Below are 23,296 nucleotides of genomic sequence, written 5' to 3'. Positions count from 1 at the left end.
TAAAAGAATTGTAGGTACAGGGGAAACTTCAGTAAACTTTAGTGGCTTAAATGTCAATGACCAAAATGAGAGCTTTGGCCTGCTCCAGCCTTCCTGGATTTCATGCAATTGTGCTGATCATTTGTGAACTAGCCTGCAGGATGTTTAAAAACTCACAAATTTTGTTCAGGTAGAATATTGTATCAGGACGTGATACAATTTGTCAGTAGGATTTACACTTAAAAGGGAGCTTGATCAATGGGGAAAACTCATGCTTCATGACTTCATATTAGCATTTGTAATCAGACATGATAACATCTGCAATGTGATGTTTTATCGGCCTCAAAAGTTATTTCAGGCTCCCTCAAGATCACACTAAGTAGACTTCTTGGACATGGGATTACCCTGCAGCGACACAGAGGCCCATTGGTGTAAGTAACTCTTGTCAGGCCTGACATACTCACTACACCTAACACACTGTTGTCACAATCTGTATCCAAAAGGTGTTATGTAAAATACCATATACAAACTGGTAACAGGCTGGTCCTGAAAATCATTACATGGTGTATGTAAGGGAGTGCATACGAAGAGTTATAGATATATGCTACAAATGTGTTCTTAAAATGTATTTGATAAATAGTATCCTAACCATGCCTATTCCAGACAAAGGAATGTGGCTCCATATGCTTGAAAATGTCTCTGGTGTAAATTAGGCAAGATGTGACCAAAGACAAAGAAGAGAACATTTACTTGCAAGGTAAAAAAAAAAAAAAAAGCCATCAAGAGAGCAAGTGGGGAAAGATAAATACCAAATCTCAATGGAGGATGGAGCCTGCCCCCCTGAGTTATCTTCATGCTTCTTGAAGCAGGGTCAATTAACTTTGGGAAGCCAGTGTGGCATCTGCACAAGGAAACAGAAACTTGGGGCTAGGCTACACTGGCAACGCTAAAGAGCTGCCCGGGGCAGCGCTTTAACATGCCTTGTATGGTTGTGGTGCAGCGCTCTAAAAAACCCACCTCCCCAAGGGGCATAGCTCCCAGCGCTGGGAGTGCGGCTCTCAGTGCTGGTGCACTGTCGACAGGGCGCTTTACAGCGCTGCAGCTTGCTGCGCTCAGGGGTGTGTTTTTTCACACACCTGAGCGGGAAAGTTGCAGCGATGTAAATTGCCAGTGTAGACAAGCCCTTGGTCTGCACTTACTTTTCAAAGAATCCATTTCAAAGGCTGACTTGGCTATAAAGACAGGAAGTCTGACTCTTCAGTGATAAGCAATTAAATCAGCTGATTGTATACAATATTACTGTATTACCAAAGTGTATCAAGTAAGGTCTTCTATGGAAGCCTCTGACCCACTGGTGATTGTCTCTGTGAAATGTATGTGTTAACATTAGCCGAGGAATTATGGATACTTACTGACATTATGCTTTTAAAGTCTGTGATCAAACACAGAAAGAAACAGGTTTTCTCCCAGACAGGAGAGAAGGCAGCTAGCTACCTGTCTCCAATATAAAGTAAGCAGTGTGGAATCAAAACAATGGAAGCCCCATTTACATACAAATCAGCAGGGGATGGGAAGTCTATAGGATGGGAAGAACAGCAGGAAGCCTCCCTGGCTCTTGAACAGAGATAGTACTTTCGGGTGACAAAAGGGGGGCAAAAGACATTTGAGTTATCTATCACTTGGGGGACTAATGGAGCCAGAGCTCTTGAAATCATAGAATTTTGGATCCTTCAGCTAAGAGGGCTACAGTCTCTGGGAACTGAGTTTAGTGAGAAACCTGCTTAGGCAAAGATTGTACCTTGCTGAAATAAAGTTTTAGTCCTAGTAGTATATTTTTAGTTTTTGTTTGCTTGCAACCTTTTCTATCTTTATTCCTTATATTTGATATCTGTTGATTCTATGTTTTATTGTTAAATAAACTTAGATATCTGGTTAAGTTTTATTCAGTACTCAAAGTACATTCACCTGCAAAAAAACCCAGCACACCTGTCCAATTTTTTTTTTTGAATATTAACATTTGGTAATGTTTATGCCTGGTCTGTTAAATATGTTTATATAGAGACTTCACTCAATTTAATAAAATCATTAGAAGCAACATATTATAGGTTGTAATGATGCTCACTCTTTAATGCCTTGTTAAATAGAAAGATCTGATGACTATATTCCTACATAATGTCTCTTTAAACAAAAGCTAACTGTTGTAATGTTTGTTTGGTTTCTCACATTTAAATGGCAAGAATTTGTAAACTTGTTAAAGCCTCCTAAATAAATAAATATTTTTTTAAAAAAGGTTAAATTAGAATTGATTCAGTTCTCTAGTGTAGGCAAGGCAAGACTGGGAAAAGTAGGGAAGGAGAGATGGAGGAACGTGTCTGGAAAACAGAGATGTGGGGCTTTAATGAGGGAAAGGAGAGATTCAGGAGACTTGTGGGGGGAATGGGACATCAAAGGGTTTTAGTGAGGGTATGCTGAGGAGATTTATGGGGAGGACGAACACAGACTGAAGGAAAGGAGTACTTGTGGCACCTTAGAGACTAACCAATTTATTTGAGCATGAGCTTTCGTGAGCTACAGCTCACTTCATCAGATGCATGCCGTGGAAACTGCAGCAGACTTTATATATACACAGAGAATATGAAACAATACCTCCTCCCACCCCACTGTCCTGCTGGTAATAGCTTATCTAAAGTGATCATCAGGTTGGGCCATTTCCAGCACAAATCCAGGTTTTCTCACCCTCCACCCCCCCACACAAATTCACTCTCCTGCTGGTGATAGCCCATCCAAAGTGACAACTTTTTACACAATGTGCATGAAAATCAAGTTGGGCTATTTCCTGCACAAATCCAGGTTTTCTCACATCCCCCCCACCCCCATACACACACAAACTCACTCTCCTGCTGGTAATAGCTCATCCAAACTGACCACTCTCCAAGTTTAAATCCAAGTTAAACCAGAACATCTGGGGGGGGGGGTAGGAAAAAACAAGAGGAAATAGGCTACCTTGCATAATGACTTAGCCACTCCCAGTCTCTATTTAAGCCTAAATTAATAGTATCCAATTTGCAAATGAATTCCAATTCAGCAGTTTCTCGCTGGAGTCTGGATTTGAAGTTTTTTTGTTTTAAGATAGCGACCTTCATGTCTGTGATTGCGTGACCAGAGAGATTGAAGTGTTCTCCGACTGGTTTATGAATGTTATAATTCTTGACATCTGATTTGTGTCCATTTATTCTTTTACGTAGAGACTGTCCAGTTTGACCAATGTACATGGCAGAGGGGCATTGCTGGCACATGATGGCATATATCATATTGGTGGATGTGCAGGTATACGAGCCTCTGATAGTGTGGCTGATGTTATTAGGCCCTGTGATGGTGTCCCCTGAATAGATATGTGGGCACAATTGGCAACGGGCTTTGTTGCAAGGATAAGTTCCTGGGTTAGTGGTTCTGTTGTGTGGTATGTGGTTGTTGGTGAGTATTTGCTTCAGGTTGCGGGGCTGTCTGTAGGCAAGGACTGGCCTGTCTCCCAAGATTTGTGAGAGTGTTGGGTCATCCTTTAGGATAGGTTGTAGATCCTTAATAATGCGTTGGAGGGGTTTTAGTTGGGGGCTGAAGGTGACGGCTAGTGGCGTTCTGTTATTTTCTTTGTTAGGCCTGTCCTGTAGTAGGTAACTTCTGGGAACTCTTCTGGCTCTATCAATCTGTTTCTTTACTTCTGCAGGTGGGTATTGTAGTTGTAAGAAAGCTTGACGGAGATCTTGTAGGTGTTTGTCTCTGTCTGAGGGGTTGGAGCAAATAACTGGAAATTGCTCCAAATAATTGGAATTCATTTGCAAATTGGATACTATTAATTTAGGCTTAAATAGAGACTGGGAGTGGCTAAGTCATTATGCAAGGTAGCCTATTTCCTCTTGTTTTTTCCTACCCCCCCCCCCCCACCAGATGTTCTGGTTTAACTTGGATTTAAACTTGGAGAGTGGTCAGTTTGGATGAGCTATTACCAGCAGGAGAGTGAGTTTGTGTGTGTATGGGGGTGGGGGGGATGTGAGAAAACCTGGATTTGTGCTGGAAATGGCCCACCTTAATTATACACATTGTAGGGAGAATGGTCACTTTAGATAAGCTATTACCAGCAGGACAGTGGGGTGGGAGGAGGTATTTTTTCATATTCTCTGTGTATAAACAAAGTCTGCTGCAGTTTCTACGGCATGCATCCGATGAAGTGAGCTGTAGCTCACGAAAGCTCATGCTCAAATAAATTGGTTAGTCTCTAAGGTGCCACAAGTACTCCTTTTCTTTTTGTGAATACAGACTAACACGGCTGTTACTCTGATACATAGCCAGACAATCCTGCTGTCAGGGTGCCAATGCCTGAGATGATGGGGCACCCAGGATTTCCAGGTTTATGGATCTTGGGTAGTAGATAGAATATCCCAGGTCGGGGTTCCAGGGGTGTGTCTGTGCGGATTTGATCTTGTGCTTTTTCAGGAAGTTTCTTGAGCAAATGCTGTAGTTGCTTTTGGTAACTCTCAGTGGGATCATAGGGTAATGGCTTGTAGGCCATTCTGAAGGCCTTCTGTCATGGGAGGGGATGTTGGAAGGTTGTGTGTGGGGATGGATGCAATAAGGGGATATGGTGTTAGGATAGAAACACTTGAAGGGATTGGGATGAAGTGGGTAGACATTTAGGGAGAGCTGGGGGATGGGGATCTACAAGGAGAGGATGCAGATTCAAAGAAGGGGTCACTCAGGAGATGTGATGAAATATGAGACTGGAGTGTGTGTGGGAGATGTGGGGGCAGGGGGACACAGTGAAGAGATGTAGGAGTGGGGAACCCATGGGGTCACAGGAAGGACTGGGACAGATGGACACACAGGGGTGTGTCCCACACAGGGAGGACTGGGGCGGGGGGACATGCAAGGATGTGGGGGCAGTCAAGGAGGGATTGGGGCTGAGGGACATGCTGGGGTGTGGGGGGCAGATGGGAATTGGCGCAGGGGGACACGTGGAGGAGTGGGGCACAGAGAAGAGATTGGGGGCAGGGGGACACGCAGGGTTTTGTGGCAGATGGGGGATTGGGGCAGGGGGACACACATGGGTGTGGGGGTAACAGGGAGGATGGGCAGAGGGACATGCACGGACGTGGGGGCAGATGGGGACTGGAGCTGGGGGACACGCAGGGGTGTGGGGGCAGGAGTGGGATTGGGGCAGACAGGGTCACAGGGAGACATGCAGGGATGTGGGGGCAGAAGGGGGATTGGGGGCAGGGGGACACACGAGGGTTTTGGGGCAGAAGGGGGATGGGGCAGGGGGACAGGGTGTGGGAGCATACGGGGATTGGGGCAGGGGGACACAGGGGTGTGGGGGCAGAAGGTGGATTGGGGGCAGGGGGACATGCAAGGGTGTGGGGGCAGAGGGACACTCAAGGGTGTGGGGGCAGAAGGGGAATTGGGGCGGGGGCACGCAGGCGTGTGGGGGCAGAAGGGGGATTGGGGGCAGGGGACATTGGGCGGGGTTGGGGGGCGAGGAGACGGGGATCAGGCAGCGGTTCATGGAGGGATTTGGGGTGCAGGCGGCAGCCGAGGGGATCGGGGAGGGCCAGGGAGACACACACGGCTTGTGGGGGGCTGGGGGCCGCGGGCTGCCTGTCCGGGCCGGCCGCGGGGCGCAGGCAGCGCCAGCCGGGGGAGGCAGCCAGGGGCGGGGGCTCGGCAGCTCCAGCCCAGAATAAAGGCGGGCGGCGGGGCCGCAGCTCCGGGGTGGGGTTTGCGTCGCCGCGGGAGAGGCAGACGAGTCCCGTTAGCAGGAAGCGCGGAGCCCGCAGCAGTAGCCGGAGCGGAGGAGCCGAGAGCGCCGTGCCCAGCCCAGCCCGCCGGGAAGATGCCTAAGACGGTGGGTGCCCCCGGGCGCTGGGCTCGCCGGGCTGGGGAGGGGGCTCGCAGCTGCTGGGGGGCGGCGAACGGAAGCAGCCGTCTCCGCTCTGCCCCTGCGGGCCGCTCCCTGTGCAGCCCTTCCCCGCCGCGCCAGCGGGGCTCCGGCGGGCGCCCGGGGTCAGGGCGGGGGGCGCTGCGTGGGCGGGGCTGGGGGCTCGGGAGCGGAGACAGGGGTCCCCTCTCTGGGGGGGGGTGCAGGGCAGGCCCCACCCCTTTCCTCCCCCTGGCCGAGCCCTGCCCCCCCTCCCCGGGCTGGGTTACTCTCGGCATTTCCCTTCTCGCTGCGGGGATTTCACCACCGCTGGCCAGTATCTGATGTGCGGAGCCGGGGGCGGGTGTCCCTTTTTTTTAAAAAAAAAAAAAAAAAAAAAAAAGGGCCACACGCCCTCTTCAGTTGTTCCTCTGGGCGGGGGGGTCTCTGGGCCCGATGCACGGTCTGCAACCGCTGCCGGGGCGCGGAGGGGGGGGGAGACAGGTGTGGCCGAAATCGTGTAGCCGTGGCTCCTGCTGCCCTGGCCCGGGATTGATTACGGGCCGAGCTCGCCGGCCAGCCGCTTGGCGGAACAGGCGGCCGGGCCGAGCTTCCGAGTCTCCCGTGAATGATCCCATTCCTGGGCGGCAGGGGCTCCTCTGCGGCGCGGACACGAGCTGAAACGTGGGCAGGGCTGTGGGAAGCCATGGTGGAGCGTGTGCGGTTCCTGCCCGGGGGGGGGGGGTTCGTTTGCTCACTCACCCCTGCCCGCCAAACTCGGTGAGAACAAGAGTGGATAAAAGTGTTAATTGGAGGTGGAGTAAATACCCCTATCCCTCCCCCTCCCCGCTCCGGGTTCTTGTCATGCTAGTCAGACTTCCCAGAACAGCGGGGGGAGGGGGGAGAGTTTCTGCCATGTAAATGAAGGAGGAGTGAATCTTCAGAAGAGCTGGGCTGTGTTGGCCCAGCTTCCATTGGATGAGCTGCTGCTAACTGTGAGATGACTGTCAATGGGTGGTGGGGGTGTGAGTGGTGGAAATCGGCCCTGAGTCTTGCTTCTGGCTGCCCTTGGTGGAGGTGGCTGACTGACTGACTAATTGCACAGTTGTGTAATTCTCCTCCTGAAACTAAGTATTCATTCTTTTTACGCTGTCTTTTCTTTTTTGAATCAGACTTTTCTATCTGCGTCCACCATTGACAGGGCCTTATTCAGCCTACACAAGTTTACAAGCCTTTCTATACTGCAGGGGTTGTCTTATAAGTGTATATTTCCTGAGTACAAATTTACTGACCCCTTTAAAATCAAAGTATGGAGAGTTAAAAATGCATTTAGGATGTACTCTCATAACTCCCAGTATGGTTACATTTCAGCCACAAAGAACATGGGGTTGGTGTCTTTATAACTCCTAATTAAAGTCTCTGTTTGACTGAGTTGCTAGGGAGCCTTGTCCCAACTTGATTCAAAAGTATTTCTTGGCTAGGGAGAACCAAGTGCTTGAGAAAGTTTTGTCAAGTCCATACTTGACTCTTACTTTTTGTAGTAGGAGTTTAATGATTAATAAGAAGGATGAGTTTTTTCCATTTTTAATTTCTCTTGCTTGAACTCAGAACTGGTATTTTCCATTATTGGAAAATGGAAGGGCCAAACTCTGAAGATTTTCCTGTAGTTAAAACTTTGTCCAGTTAATCTACAAACTACATTTAAAAAAACCAACAGCCCTTTTTTAAGCATAGGAAACATGCCAAGTACCTGTATCTAATGAAACTACCCTGAACTTTTGAAGATAATGTGATTTGGGTTGAAGTACTTTTATCATACTGCAGGCATTCTTGAGGGGTATGGTTACCCTGCAAACAAGCTGTATCCAGATTTATGTGCCATGTTGTAATACAGTGCCTGTTGCAATTTCAGAATCTCTCACACGCCCTAGATTGAGTTCATGTGTTCAATCTGTTGCTTTCCCCTCTTTGCCCAGGGGCTTGGTTCTATTTTCAGAGTAATTCAAATAGATGCAGATATGAAACTCCAAGCACTTCATTGTAGTATGTTATATCTGCTGTATGTTGTAACTTCAGATGCTGAAGCAGATTTCGAAGTGGGCTGTTTAAACATGCACCTAGCTACTACCAAAGTGCAGAACTGTGGGCTCATTGGAATGAGGCAATAGCTAGTAGCCAGCTTCCCTCCTGTTTCCTGGCCTGTCTGTTATAATTGCAGACCTAAAATAAAATGACACTTCATCCTGCACTGCAGAGAAATTGTAGATACAGCATTTTCAAGATGTGGCTCACAGGAAATGTAGGCAAAACTATGTAACCATTTCTCTAGATGAATTTCAGCCGTTTTGTTTAAAAAAAATTAAGAATAGCACACTACTAGTCGTCACTTTCAAAGAGGAAAATATGAGCTACTTTCTTCCTTCAAATCCAGGTCAAACATGGGTGAAACCTTCTAAGTAGTTAGACATAGCTGTAGTATGAGTCTCATCACAAAAATAAATCCATCGTGGAGGAGCCAGTTGGAGCAAATGTTTAAGGGAACACTTACTTCCGGCTGGGCAGGAAAATGTTGATAGAGTTTCACCAGACTCTCAGAAAACGTGCCGATGTGGTCACTGTTTGGTCTAAGCATCAAAAACTATTGCAGTTTTTTTTAAGCATCTACCGGCCAGGCTAAAGTTTAACAGAGCTAGATAGAAATCATGCTTCCTTCAGCCATTCCATCACTTTTCAGAATTGGCCAAGTGGCATTAAACTTTGGTGCACCATTAATAGGAAGGAAAGCTCCACTCTGTTAACCCTTGAACTAGTGCTACCTGTGACCTTTGAGATGTACATGGGCTCTCTTTGTCAAGCAGTCAGTACATTTGTGATCAAGGGAGGGAAATGGCTCCCCAGGGCTGGTCCGAAGATTATTTGTTAAGGGGCATGGGTGGGGGGTGGAGGCATTGGCGTTTATACAGGATATGTAGAAAGTCCATTGTGAAAATGTCTGCTAATCCTGCCAGACTCTTTCTTGGGGAAAACTGCATCTGGCTTCGCAGCTGAATTTAGAGAGCTATCCTAAACGGGTGTTGCCTCTAACTTTATTTCACTCTGGCTCACCATTGTTCTTTGTTCTGAAAGATCTGCGTGATGTATGCAGTTAAGGATTACATGAAAGAGTAGGCTATATACTCTTTTGTTTCCACATATTAGAAGGAGATGGTTGACTGTTTAAAGGCTTTCCCAAGTCATCCTAAAGCACTGAAGTCTCTTCCCCTTTGTTTGAGCCTTGAGTGCTTATTGGCCAAGAGGGGGAGCTGGTCTCACTGTGACTGGCTAGTGTTCCTATCTTTCACCCTAACCATTTCATGCTTAGTAGAGCTGAACACTACACTGTGTTCCAGAACCTAATTGAGGTGAGTGAGCTGTCACTGTGAAAGCTGGTTCAAAACCTCATTTAATAACTTTTAGCTATTAAAAAAAAAAAAAGCTTACCTGTGGGGTAAGCACTGCTTCATAGAGTTAATACTTTCATGTGTTTCTATTAAATGGGGACATAAGGAGTTAGATTTACTGACTTTTTTCCATTTACAAGTTAAGGTCAAATAAACTAGCTCTGATTTACTTTGAGTGGATTACTAGGTCCAGTGTGACCAACATAAGCATCAGTCCCACATGAAATATTCTTTTACCTTTGGATGTTTGTGATTCTGTCTTACCCTGTAAAGACAGTTTGGCCACTTAAAACTTGTTGCTCATCATTACTGTCTTAAACAGCTCAGTTCTTAATCACTCTACAACCTCATTTACACCATAGGGAAATGGGATTGGCCAGAACTGGCCTTTCACAGAACAGTGGCTTTTGTAGGCTAGGCCCAATCATTTTATAAGCAAGGCCTGGGCTAGTGCTCATCTGCTTTTTGTGTTGGCAGCACTTAAATGTTGCTGGCTGGTAGATGGAGTCTCTAGAGTATTAGCCCTTTAGCACTCTCTAACCGAAAAGTCCATGCAAAGAAAATCTAATTGGAGAAACATGGAAGCTTTTAATAAAAAAAAGGGGGAATATTTTCACCACTCTACTAATCTGTCAGTTTAAGACTTTATTTTTTCCTGAAGAGTAATTAATGTTGTGGCCTTTGGTTCACTATTCTGTATTCCCACTAATCCAGTATAACAAAACTGCTGTTTAAGTTCCTTATAATGGCCTGTGTTCCTTTTTTGGTTTAAACTGGTGGCCCTTGACTTATATCACTCTTAAATATTCTTGTGGCTTCTTCCTTTGCTATTCTCCAATATTGTATATACTTTTTCTCTTGCTGCCTCCTTTCCAAACAATACTGACCAAGTTTCTCTAGCATTCTTTGAATCATTGAATTTTCTTGCTCTAGGACAATCATTCAAATCTTAATAATACAGTAACTGTACAGTGTTATACATGTGCTGACTTTCATAGATACTAAGGTCAGAAGGGACCATTATGATCATCTAGTCTGACCTCCTGCACAACGTAGGCCACAGAATTTCACCCACCACTCCTGCGAAAAACCTCTTACCTATGTCTGAGCTATTGAAGTCCTCAAATTGTGGTTTAAAGACTTCAAGGAGCAGAGAATCCTCCAGCAAGTGACCCGTGCTACAGTGGAAGGCAAAAAACCTCCAGAGCCTCTTCCAATCTGCCCTGGAGGAAAATTCCTTCCCGACCCCAAATATGGCGATCAGCTAAACCCTGAGCATATGGGCAAGATTTACCAGCCAGATACTACAAAAAATTCTTTCCTGGGTAACTCAGATCCCACCCCATCTAATATCCCATCACAGGCCATTCGGCCTATTTACCATGAATATTTAATTACCAAAACCATGTTATCCCATCATACCATCTCCTCCATAAACTTATCGAGTTTAATCTTAAAGCCAGATAGATCTTTTGCCCCCACTCCTTCCCTTGGAAGGCTATTCCAAAACTTCACTCCTCTGATAGTTAGAAACCTTCGTCTAATTTCAAGTCTAAACTTCCTGGTGGCCAGTTTATATCCATTTGTTGTGTCCACGTTGGTACTTATTTTATACAGTTACAGAATTTACTCTAAGACTTGACTTTGGGGGTCCAGTGAGAGACAACCATATGAAATGCCGGTTGAATTATAATAGGCAAATTTTCTGCACCACCAGAGAACTGGGTTCAAATCCTGATGTGTTGCCAAGGAACATTCAAGGCGTCCCAAATATCTTGTCTTCTGTCTTAACTAATAGAGAACAAAAGTGTTTCCATTCTGAGGCTCCTTATAGGACTTGGGAATCTTGTCTAACTTTGAAAAGTAATGTCTCAGCATTGATCTAGCATGGCTGCCTGAATGGTTAGCTTGTTATGCAAACTCAAGTTGCAGTCTGTCTCTCTGCTCTGCAGCCAACAATCTGAGAGGTCCTAAAATGAAAAGGCTGCACTGAGAGCCTCCAAAGAACTTCCTTTTCAGGGAAATCTATTGGGTTGCCTGAGGCATCTGGGAATTTCAAATACTTCCTCATTTTTGTACTTCAAATTGTACTGGGTTATGACTGGCTACATCCAAACATTCAGGTATGGTACCATACCAGTATACAGTTGATTTGTTTTGGTAAAGTAACACTCCTGTGGCAGACAGAACTGTTTTCTGGCTTACTGAAAATTCCCTTCTCCCTTCCTGTCCCATTGCATCTCTTCCAGCAAAATGACAAACATTGACTATCTGGAAATAGTGGTGTATTAAGAAACTTGTCTTTTTATTTTAGAATTTTTAAATGGGGCTAAAATCAAACACACTGACTAAATTGTCTCAATTAATGAGACTTTATTACCCCAAACCCCTGTAATACTTGTGATGGGCAAAAGAAGTGGAAGCTAAATGGTCAAATGACAAAAGGGCTGATTATTTTGCAGATCAGCAATCTCTGAAATGTTAATCACTTTAGAACAGCAGTTATCATGGTTTCTTGGTGCTGCAGGAATATTTGTGTTCTGTATTTTATCTCGTATATAATGTGCAGTTATACCTATGCACAGTGGGGTGAGCTGAATGGTCTAGAAACTGTATTCCATAGAACAGGAGTACTTATGGCACCTTAGACTAACAAATTTGTTAGAGCATAAGCTTTCATGGACTACAGCCCACTTTGTGAGATGCATGGAATGGAACACACACACACACACACGTGTTGGAAGTTGCCATAAAACTGAGAGAGGCTAATTAGCTAACTAGGATTTTCTGGACTAGGGGTGGCCAACCTGAGCCTGAGAAGGAGCCAGAATTTACCAATTATGTTGCCAAAGTGCCACAGTAATAAGTCAGCAGTCTGCCACCAGCTTCTCCCCCCGCCCTGTGCCTCCTGCCCACCGGCAGAGCTCCTCCGCCTTCCTCCCCACATCTCCTGATCACTGTTTCATGGTGTGCAGGAGGCTTTGGGGGGGTGGAGAGGAGCGAGGGCATGGCAGGCTCAGGGGAGGGGTCGGGAAGGGGTGGAGCGGGGGCAGGGCCTGTGGCAGAGTCAGGGGTTGAGCAGTGAGCACCCCCCGGCACATTGGAAAGTTGGTACCTGTAGCTCCAGCCCTGGAGTCGGTGCCTATACAAGGAGCTGCATAGTAACTTCTGAAAAGCCACGTGTGGCTTCAGAGCCACACGTTGGCCACCCCTGCTCTGGACTCTGGCATTTAAATAATACATGGGGTTACAAAATCCAGTTGATAAAATAACATTGATTTGCTTAATAAGTTCTGGTGCATTTTTATACACACAAGCCAGTGGCAGGGTAAGTTTCCCTTACAACTTCAGCCTCTGCCTGAGTGCTTCAACATTGGGTGTTTGTTTTTTTTTTTTTTTTTTTTTTTTTTTAGAATGGCCTGTCTGGTGGTGGGAATTCAGTCATTCCAACAAATTCTTGGTTGAGACTAACAAAAGGGGGACTACTTAATGTTTTTTTAGTAGTGGGCTAGCCTAGTACCATCAGATGACTTGGAAAAATCATCTTTTTAAAACAAAGTCCTATGTCTCCTCTTTGGCAGGCTGGGGATTAGGAGAGGAGGGAGTAGTAGAATTCTAAGAGCTTTCTTCTAAATCCCCAAAAGTCTGAAACTGAATAAATTGGTTTGGGTTTTTGTGGCAAATCCAATCCCCAAAATGACAAACCAATTCAACAAGTTACATTTTGTTGCACATCTAATTTCCTTACAGTATTTTGCCCTTACGCTAGCCAAAAGGGTTCCCTTTTCAGAAGGGGGAGTATCTGGCTGGCCATGTCATGTGGAGAACCTCAGTGCAAAAGCAGAATTTCAGACCTGACCCTTCTGGGTAGTGACCAAAAGTTATCCCTAACATCTCTTCGTAGCTGACTTTTGAAATACATTCATGGTCTTTGTTCACTTCCTGGTCAAGTGTCCACCTGGCAAATCACCACTATAACTGATCCTCTTAGGTTCCACAGAAGTGGCAACAAATTGAACAGACAGAGCCTGAACTCCCTCATCTTCCCCCCTCTCCCCCACCCACTTCTGGACTTTGGCTACCACAGACTATTCTAGGTTCTCTAAGAACATAATGGCTAGATCAGTGTTGAAGCATACTTAAAAAGGCAGCATGGCTATGCTTTCACAGCTGCTATTCGTACCATAATTTTGTGAAGAAACAGAACACTTAATTCCCCAGGATTGCTAATCTAGCACTTCTCTCACACACCAGAGTATTTTTGCAATTGAATGGCAGGCAATTCCTTCCTTGGAGCAGCAGGGGTTGAAGTGCTTTCTCTGTCATGCTGACTGTTTCCTCTTCATATGTGTCTGATTAATCCCCTCTGAAGGTAAAGAACAGTCCGTTTAAAAAAAAAAAAAAAAAGAAATATCCCTGCTTAAGATGCCTTAATATGGACTCCTTTTTGACAGGAAATGGCACAGCTGTCTCAAGAGGAAGCTCTCTGTTTCAGATGTCTCATATATAATGTTTGGTGTGAAGCAAAATCTTGCTGCACTGCTCGGCATAGCTCACTTAGCCCTGTGCAACTAGCAGGAAGTACAGCTAGTTAAAACCTTCTAAAGTAAAGGAGGGACTCCTTATTAGCCTGTTGTGACTTATTTTTAAAGCTGCTTTTTCATCATGAGCTGATGGGATCTGAGCATCTCTGCTCTCAACTGACTGACATTCTTCACTGTGAGATTTAATGTCTGAGAGGTGCCTTCTGGCTCCGCTCCAGCTTCTGAAGGAAGCTGATGACTAAGGGCTTCCTTTGAACAACGTCATCTCCTGGTCCCTTTCCGGGCTTGGTACCACTCAAACGGCCTTATTTGGCTGACTCTTTCTTTCTCTGTGCAGGGAAAGGGCCTCCCTGATTTTTGCACAATAAAGCTGTTGTTTGAGTTTAATCATAGCACTGACGGTCTCCTGCTTGGAGAATGGTGCCAAGATTCTCTCAACTCTGTGGGGATGTCTACACAGCTACTAGACGCTCGTGGCTGGCCTGTGCCAGTTGACTTAGGCTCAGGCTGTGGGGCTGTTTCATTGCTGTGTAGGCTGGAGCCCAAGTGCCAGGATTCTCCTGCCTTGCAGGGTCCTTGAGCCTGGGCTCCAGTCTGAGCCCAGAAGTCTACTCAGCAGTGGAATAGCCCCACAGCCAGAGCTGACTGGCATGGGCCAGCTATGGGTATCTAGTTGCTGTGTAGACATAAGGCGCTCTCTCTCCTTACCTCCAAGAAGTACCTCATTCACATGCTTGCTTTTAATGTGGTGTGCCAAACTCTTCAGGGGGCCTCTGTAGCAGTTTTAGTGCACACACAAAAAACCACAAAACCCCCCACCCAGGAATAATTCATGCCAATTTAGTGGCTTGCTTTTCCTAAGGGATGTGTTAGAACAACAGAAGACGTGTGGATTAGATCTACTAAATGCCATATTAGTGGCTTGTATTTTTACAGTGATCTTAAACTTCTAAAGCAACCTGAAGTTTGTTTCATGCTCATGGCTTTTTTTTTTATTGTGAGTTGTTTCACAAAAGCACTTGTCTTATACCTTATTGAAAACTGACTTCAACTGTAGAATTGCTGAATGGTCTGGGTGTATAAACACATCCATCTGACTGCAATAGCTAATGCTGATTCTCTTGCTATAATGCTTAATGTATCTTCCAACTCCACTGCCAAATATTTGTAGAAAATAGGTCCTTGGCAGGTTTGGTGATGATTAAAACCATAGATCTAGAGAGGAGGAGGAAGAGAATCAGCTGCAACTGTTCTGAAATTAAGCAAGGGTTTTTAGGCTTTGAAACTCCCCCCTCTCCGCCCCCATGTGTAGCTGTAAAATCTTGTGGGGGAGATCCAACATTTGCTGTCTTACTGTTCAGCCATAGGATACTTTAGTTTATCTTCACCTAGGTACCTCTATTACCCACAAATTTGGGTGTCATAATGGCTATCCTAGTTTGGGTTTTTAAACTTGAAGGTACAAGCTGACTAAATACCAATCTGGATCTTTTGAGGACAATGGGATGACTCCTGCAGGTATCTGCAGACCTAAAGTACAGCCACACCCAAAATTGTACTAGTTGCCATACAAACCTGTAAGACAACAATCACTGTCCTGATGAAGTGAGCTGTAGCTCACGAAAGCTCATGCTCAAATAAATTGGTTAGTCTCTAAGGTGCCACAAGTCCTCCTTTTCTTTTTGCGAATACAGACTAACACGGCTGTTCCTCTGAAACCTGTCCTGAGGAGCTTACTTTGTAGGACAAGTGTCTGAAGAGTGGGGTGGGAGTGTCTGGCAGTATCCAGCTGCTTCGTCCACTAGCCATTAGTAGTTGGGTAACTTAAGAGGAGGAATTTGAGTGGAGAAGGGAGTTGTTGTGGGGGAAGAAAGCATGAAGACTGTTGGGGAGGGTGGAAGAGGAGAAACAAGACATCAAAACTGGTATCACTGGAACAGAGGTACAATGTGCTAAGAGTCCTGGGTTTAACTTCAGTAATGTGGTAGCCTGTGAATCCCACAAAATACAGACTGGACTATAAATTTGGTAAATGACACAGACCCTTTGCTTGTTGCAGCCCCTTAGTAAGCAACAATTCAGAATATCTCATTGAGATCCCATGCATACTTTAATGAAAGCTCTTAACTCCTGTTCCAAAAACAAACTAGATTATTCCCTGAAGCTATAAGACATGTCTCTTGTCTGACTCTGAAAATCACTAACCGAACCTCTCATCCTCCCTCTTGCTTTACCACTATGAATCACTGCTCTGTCCTCTGGTTAGGAAGGGCTTGTTAACTTGAGGAAATTATTCAATATAGGAAAAATCTAGCAGTGAGTATAGTCTCATCAGTCATGTAGCCGTTTTAAATAAACTTTATGGTTTCATGTGGCATAATAATGCATGAAAAGCTGTGCCAAATTCATCCCAATATAACTTTTTTACACAAAGAATGAATTTGGTCCCTTAATTTTATTGTCTGTTCTAGGGCTTGTCAATTTCCTCATGTAGACCAGAAGAACTATAGCATTGTAATTATACTACTAAATAGGTAGCAACACTGACAAGAATTTAGATCAACCAAAAGATAATGCTTGGCATGGCAATTGGAGCAGTTCCAGAATCTGGCCTTTTAAAATGATATAAATAAACATGTTAAGAAATGTTTAGGTCTGTCTGGAGCAGGCTGGAAAATGGAAGCTGCAAGAGTTCACAAAGTATTTTCATCTCTCCATTTTTCTCTACTAAATCTTGACACAGATTTTTCTGCACCCAGCATGTAAACTACAACAGACAGAAGTCATTAGTATTGTAAAAGTGTGCAGTCCTTTGTACAGTCTTTTGCCTGGGTATACTTTCATCACAAGAAAATTCTTCTACTTAATATCCTTGTATCTCACACGGGCGTGGGGGTGTGCGTGTGGTTTTTAAAAAATTATTATTGATAAAGTGGTATTAGAGGAACATAGAGGCACTTAAAGAAGCTATAGTGAACCTAGACAAACTTCAATGCACTTCTAGAAAGTTCCTGCAGTTTTCCTTTAAATTTAAGTAAAACTTAATCCATGTTCAGGATGCTTTGACTACTTAGAAGTTCAGGAAAAGTGAAGATCCATGAGCTCTTAAGTTAAACTACCATGTCCTATAATGCAAGCACTCTTTTACATTCAATCTGTGTGCAATATCCAGATGAGTTTTAACTCTGGTCTCTGAAGGAAATAGATAACTGGTTTAGCACAACCCTCATTAAGCTCTTCTTGCTGAGACAGAGCTGCTGGTGAACACCTCTCATGAATACAGTACTTTGTAGAGATAAAATTGACTATCCAAGTCTTAATTTTATCAGGGGGGTTCATGATAATACAATGATGGGGCATTTAAAATGCCTAACTTTGACATGAAAAATATGGTTATTGAATGAACAGTTCATCTGTTTAACTACAAAATAGATCCTTCAAGGATTACTTTAAATAATACATTTAACAAAATGGGTATTATACCAATTGGTAAGGTACCAGATACAGTCTAGTGATCAAGATCAGGTTAATGGAATATTCAACTTTATTGCAATAATCTGCAGCTATTGGAAAAACAAGTAACAGTGTAGAGAAAATTCTCAACTGTGTTCTGTAATTTGGTCAATTGTTGGAGTGTTAGGAAAAAAAATAGTCTTTTCTACATGCTAACTACACTCAGTTTATCCTACTTGGCTATCTTGCACTAGCACAGACCTTTTACTATTTTGCATTACAAAGTCAGTCATGGGTGGTTCTTAAAGTTTCACTAAAACATTATTATTTTTTTTAAATCAATCAGAATCTTCTATTCTAACAGTTCTAATTAATAGCTCTTAATTCCCTCCATGTTGCAGTACTCCAAAGCGGTTTAGTCCAGGTTTGTCAAGAAAATAGATTAAAAAAGCAGTCTGGACTGACTTTACATTGACGTGAATTCTGGAGAGTTTGGATTTGTAAAACTGTTTGGATGGCAACAGTAAGCTACCTACTGAGACAGTAAGGCTCACTGGTTGTGCAGACAGGTGTTCACTTAAAAGAAAAGTTTCATTAAGCTCACTATTTGCTAGCAGCAGTTTAAGGACTCACTTCACACTTACTACGGTTTATAAATAGTGTCTGCTGTAGCAAAAACCAGGCATTAAATCTGGTGTTTCCCTTTCAAAGAGCCATTTTTGACTAAACACATGTGACTGGATTTCCACTAAGGCAGTGGTGCCCAACCTTGTTACATAGGAGGTTCTCACAAACCTAAGCACAACCTTCTGTGGGCCAAACAGATTCCACATATTTTAATAAGATTTAAAGTCACCTGTATTGATTTATATTCAGTTCAGCTTGTTTCATATGTATTAGGCTGTTTATATGTACAGTAGTCTGTTTCCACTTGTGTAAACTAAAATGATGTAAACATGATGACAAAAAGCTAATGAATCTGCGATTAGTATATGGTGTTGAAGCAGGCTCTGGCTCTTATGAAATGCTCTGGTGGGCCATGTATGGGGTACTCCTGCACTAAGGGAACAGCAAGTTTGAGGCTGGGTGGGCAGTATTATGTAACATGTTTCCAAAATGGATTGGGTGAGGTGAGAGGAAATGATTAGATTTGTGCACATTAGGAGTCTTATAGCTTCTGAAGATATGATGTGTAATTGATTTAGATTTTTTGTGTCAACCCTGTAATTGGAACATAGCTTAATCCAGTAGCTTTGCTGTGTGTCCTGAAGGACTCATGACCCACCTGAAGAGCTTCACAGGGCTGGTTAAATAATTCCCTAAGTAATTCCCTAATATATTCACCAAAAGCAGAGAAATGGGTCTGTTTGTAGGATAATTGTCATCCAGTCAGGGAGCAGAAGCTTTTATTGTATCAGTTAAGTGACAACACACACAGCAAATCAGTAGTTAGTGAACAGTTTGCAAACAGGGTGAAACTTGTTTACATAAACTATTCAGTGAATACTTACCAATAACATTCCTAGTAATCTGGCTCAATGCATGAATAGAAGGATGATGAATATTCATTTGTGACTAACTTGATCAGCTTTGCTTGTTTTAGATTAGAGAAAGTATTGGCCTTTAAGACCGCTCCACAAAGGATGTTGTCAAAGGACTGGTATCCCATTAAGACTGGAAAATGGTAGAAATTATACTGCAGTCCTGCAAATATGAATGTCTCAGATAATCGATTTGAAGGTTATGCAGACTTGCTTGTGGAGGCTGATTGTGAACTGTAAATATTCTTACCTGTTAAGGCCACAGTTCAGTACTCTAGGTTTATCTTGCAGCTGTTAATGCCATCAGGCAAACTCTTGATGAGCAGGGAGTAATATTTTTCTTTTTATCAGTTATGATGGTATCAGTAACATGAAAAACCTGAACTTATTTTCTAAGAAGTATGGAGACTTACAAACAAGTATCCTTTTTAAACTGAAGCATGCTGTCACGTGGCCCATACGCCTTACAATGTGCTGTCAATTTTGGATGTTCATCTTTAAAAGCATATTGCTTTAACTTTTCAGTGAGCTGTTCAAGAACATAAACCTGGGAGTTCCGTATTTCAACCTGTAATTCTTGAATTGGTGTCTGTGAGAGTCTTCGTGGCATCTGTCTGGTTTATTGCTTGGTGCAGTACCAGTTACTGTGGTGTGAGTGTCTGTTTTTCTGATGAAGTGAGCTGTAGCTCACGAAAGCTCATGCTCAAATAAATTGGTTAGTCTCTAAGGTGCCACAAGTACTCCTTTTCTTTTTGCGAATACAGACTAACACGGCTGTTCCTCTGAAACCTGTTTTTCTACAGTTACTGCAGCTAAGTAATGCTGAAAGAGGGAAGGATTGTAATGCCTTGTACACCTCACTGTCTCTTATGGCTTGGCACTAATAACCTTTGGCACTTCACTTGTTATCTCAAGTACATCCTCAAGCAGGTCCTATCAGAAATAGTGCATCAATTTGCATGCCCCCATGTCCAAACAGAGGGTTGGATTAGGATTTTTCATAACTCTCTTAGGAAAGTTCCTTTTTTCTTTAGCTCTAACATGTGCTAAAGTGCCTGTCCTGAGCTACAAGTGCCTCTCCTATAACATAAAAATATAACTAGACAAATGACCAAATGCTGTTCACCCCCAAAATTGTAGCATCATCAGCCAAAGATGAGGTGAAATACTAACAAACTCCACCCTTTACTCAGACCCCAAAACTCTGTCTTTACACTGGAAATGGTTGAGATACTCCACATTGTTTTGAATATGGCAAATAACTGACCAATGCTAAATCACTAAGATAGGGAATTTTGACACACAATCCTTGCCATGTTTCAAGCTCTCCCCTATCTGTGTGGGTTACTTTGGCTTTAACAAACATAATGTTTAGCCTTCTGAATTGGTGCTATATTTTGCTCTTTGTATGGGTGTTAACCAAGCATAGCTTATTCTGTCAGTAAGGACCAGTGCATCTTGTTCAGGGGCAACCTGTAGCTACTGGTCTCAGCTCTTTGTTAGTGGTCTCCTTACACCTACAGTGAAACAAGTTGAATTTGTCTTCTGTGTGACTTAACATTCCGGTGTGGAGTTCTTAAATTTAATTGCACAACAATAAACTAGCTTCACTAGTCATGAGCATAAAACCACTCAGCAAGTAGGTTTGACTTACAAATGGAGAGTGTTTCTTACTCTTCTCTTAGGAGCTGCATTTTGCTTCTGTATGTAAAAATAAGTATGAAAGTCTTCATTCCAGTTGAAATATTTCCTTTTTCTGAAAGGGATGACAAATACTCAAGTGGCCACACTCTGCCAAACAGGAAGCTTGTGCCAGCAACCGTGAACAAAGTAAACTTGGTGCTGTACACACATGTGCAACCCCTTCTCCCAATGCCCCTAAACTGATACTAGGACATGGGTTTTGACTTAATGCTACTGCTGTAGTGTTCACAAACTCTAGTGAAATATACTTCAGGGTGCCCAAGCATTTCTCTCCAACTACCCTCTTTCAGTTACTTGCAAGTTTCTGAATATCAACTGTTGGGGATGAAATGTTCCTAGCTTGATACCTGCATGTGGATAGGACTCTGCGTGTGGAAGACTGGAGGAAAGCTGGGCTAGCATTGCTGTGATAAGCAGCCTCTTTAAACAGGTCAAGTACCAGAATGGTTGGAGAGAGTCAACGTTTAGCAGAGAATTGCCTTGGAGATGTCTCTTCAGGGTTTTAATTGGAATGGTTTTTGATTTGGCCCTGTTGGGAGTTTGAAAATCATCCATGGCTTAGGGATAGAGTAACTTTAACAAAAGTCCTTTAGGACACTTAATAATAAAAGGGGGGTGGGGAGAAGAGGACTGTAGCATGTATTCATATATCAAACTCTGGTATATGCTTTTAAAACAAAACAAACCTTGGTAGGTGCACTAGTTGTTGTTTCTTGCTGATTTTCAGGACTTAATAGTTCCAGTTAAGTGCAAGGTGTCTGAAAGAAGCAAGGGCCTCAGTGCTTGCATACTCATAGGTTTGCATGCACAGCCTTTATTCTAACATTGCTATTTCTTTGCTTATAGAGCTCAACTTTATCAAGCCTTCATGTTCTTTAATATAAGCTTTTTTGATTATGGCCTAGAAAGGGTACTGTTTCCCCTAGTCTGGCATGGTGAGTTCTGATTTTCTTTGAATAACTTTTTTTTGGTTTTGTTGGTAGAAGTAAATTAAGGAATTAGCTTTCACTGGAAATAGCCAGATACTGAACAGGCTGCCTCTGCTATCCAATTAATTTTCTTTGGACAGGTCTGCACTCCAAACACTGCTGCAGTGCTGTAGCTATTGTGCCATAGAGTAGATACTTCCTACATCCATGGATGGGATTTTTGTCACTGTAGGTAATCCAGCCACCTAAGTGGCAGTAACTAGGTTGACAGATGAAGTCTTCTGTTGACTAGCCAGTACTATATAATTAATTCACAGTGGTGCTTGGGTCTGAATTTTTCAGAACCTGCACCCCCCTCCCTCCAGCAATGTAGCTAGGTGGATCAAAATTTTAGGGGTAGGCCAGGGCTCAGTCTTGAACTCCCACATACCTTGTTAGAGGTTGGAGTAACAGGTCTAACTTTGACAAGTGGAGACAAAGATGAGGCTTGCTAGACTTGCTTTAACCTGTGAGTTGAGCTAAAGTTCGTTGTGTCTTTTTTTTTTTTTTTTTTTTTTTTTTTTTAAATCACTAGCTCTGATCACTGTGGGCTTTGAAACACTGAGCTGATAAATCTGTACATGTTTCCACTTCCCTCTAGGATTGTTCCCAGAGTAGTACAGGGTTTTAGCAGTGCAGCTTGCACTGACTTTTAGTGCAATTGTGTGGTTAAAGCTGCATGCTCTACATTGAAAAGGAGCCCCTTACTTCTAGGTGTGCAGAAATCCTGACTCCCAGTCTGGAGGGTTAATCTAGACCCCAGCACACCTGCTTTCCTAGGTGGCTGAAAGGCATTTTAATAGCAAAAACTTTGGAATCTTTACATAATGCTAAAGCAGTGATCAGCATGGCTCTTGATTGGAGAAGCATAGGCCTGTACTGTTCTGGAAGTGATGCAGACCTTTTGGCTGTGGAGGCTGTTACTTTGTTTTTAAGATGGAGAGTGCCTGTGTGATACTGTAGCATGTGCTTGCTGTGAGTTCTGTCTAAACCCATTCAAAATCTGTCTTGCTTTAAAAGTTTCATTGTTCGTTCAAATACAGTGAGTGAACATGAGACTTCACAATGACTCATGCAGCAGGTGCTTTCCCCCACTTCTTATTGTCTGTACTAGCTTTGGTTCTGGATTTCCCTTCAGGGCCCCATCCCAACTGACTAAGAAGTTATAGGTGGTTGTGGGGGGGGGGGGGAAGAGCTCTTCTCTCCCCCACCCATGGAGGGGTTTGGGAACAGTCTCAGCCCTCCTTTTTGTGGGAGAGACTTCCTTCTAACTACTGGAATGGACTCTTATAGTGACCATCAAACTTCTGGGTATTGTGCTGTAACTCTTTTTGCAAAGATACCACCAAAAGGGAAGGGTGTGTGTGAGTATATAATATCTCTCTGAGTGGGGTGATGGGCAATGTTGTGGTCACGACAGTTCTTAAGTGTCATGAGCTCCCCTTTAACTAGTCACATTTTATAACTCCATTTTAAAAGAGTGGTTGGGTGGGGGGGGGGGGGGGGAAGAAAATCTACCTGCTCTTTAAAAGGTGCCTCCAACACTTCCCTGGGGTTCTTGGCACCTCTTCACCCAGCTGGACTGATCCTTATCTTCTCTAGGACAGCACTGGGTGACTAATCTTCTTCCAGCATGAGGTAAGGATGTCAGCTAATGCTCTTGGGTGGGTCTGAGGAACCTCTGAAATATTACTAAGCATGTGGACCTGTGGATTACAAACTTCAAGTATTGCCCTGAATTCCCCATTGTCTGTACTTC

The 23,296-nt window shown here is 43.7% G+C and overlaps 1 protein-coding gene across 1 annotated transcript in view; it reads left to right on the top strand.

The window, feature by feature from the left end:
• The first annotated feature begins 5,723 nt into the window (after positions 1–5,723).
• The window catches only part of MSN (moesin), a 72,185-nt gene continuing 54,612 nt past the window's right edge, over positions 5,724–23,296 (top strand). The window contains exon 1 of the mRNA XM_073361010.1: positions 5,724–5,875. Coding sequence (XP_073217111.1) covers positions 5,864–5,875 — 12 coding nt within the window. The 5' untranslated portion in view covers positions 5,724–5,863. The remainder of the gene's footprint in view (positions 5,876–23,296) is intronic.

Source organism: Lepidochelys kempii, chromosome 9 (assembly GCF_965140265.1).
Source record: "Lepidochelys kempii isolate rLepKem1 chromosome 9, rLepKem1.hap2, whole genome shotgun sequence".
Classification (NCBI taxonomy): Eukaryota; Metazoa; Chordata; order Testudines; family Cheloniidae; genus Lepidochelys; species Lepidochelys kempii.
The sequence above is the reverse complement of the archived record's forward strand: the minus strand, read 5'-3'. Positions and strand labels throughout refer to the sequence as shown.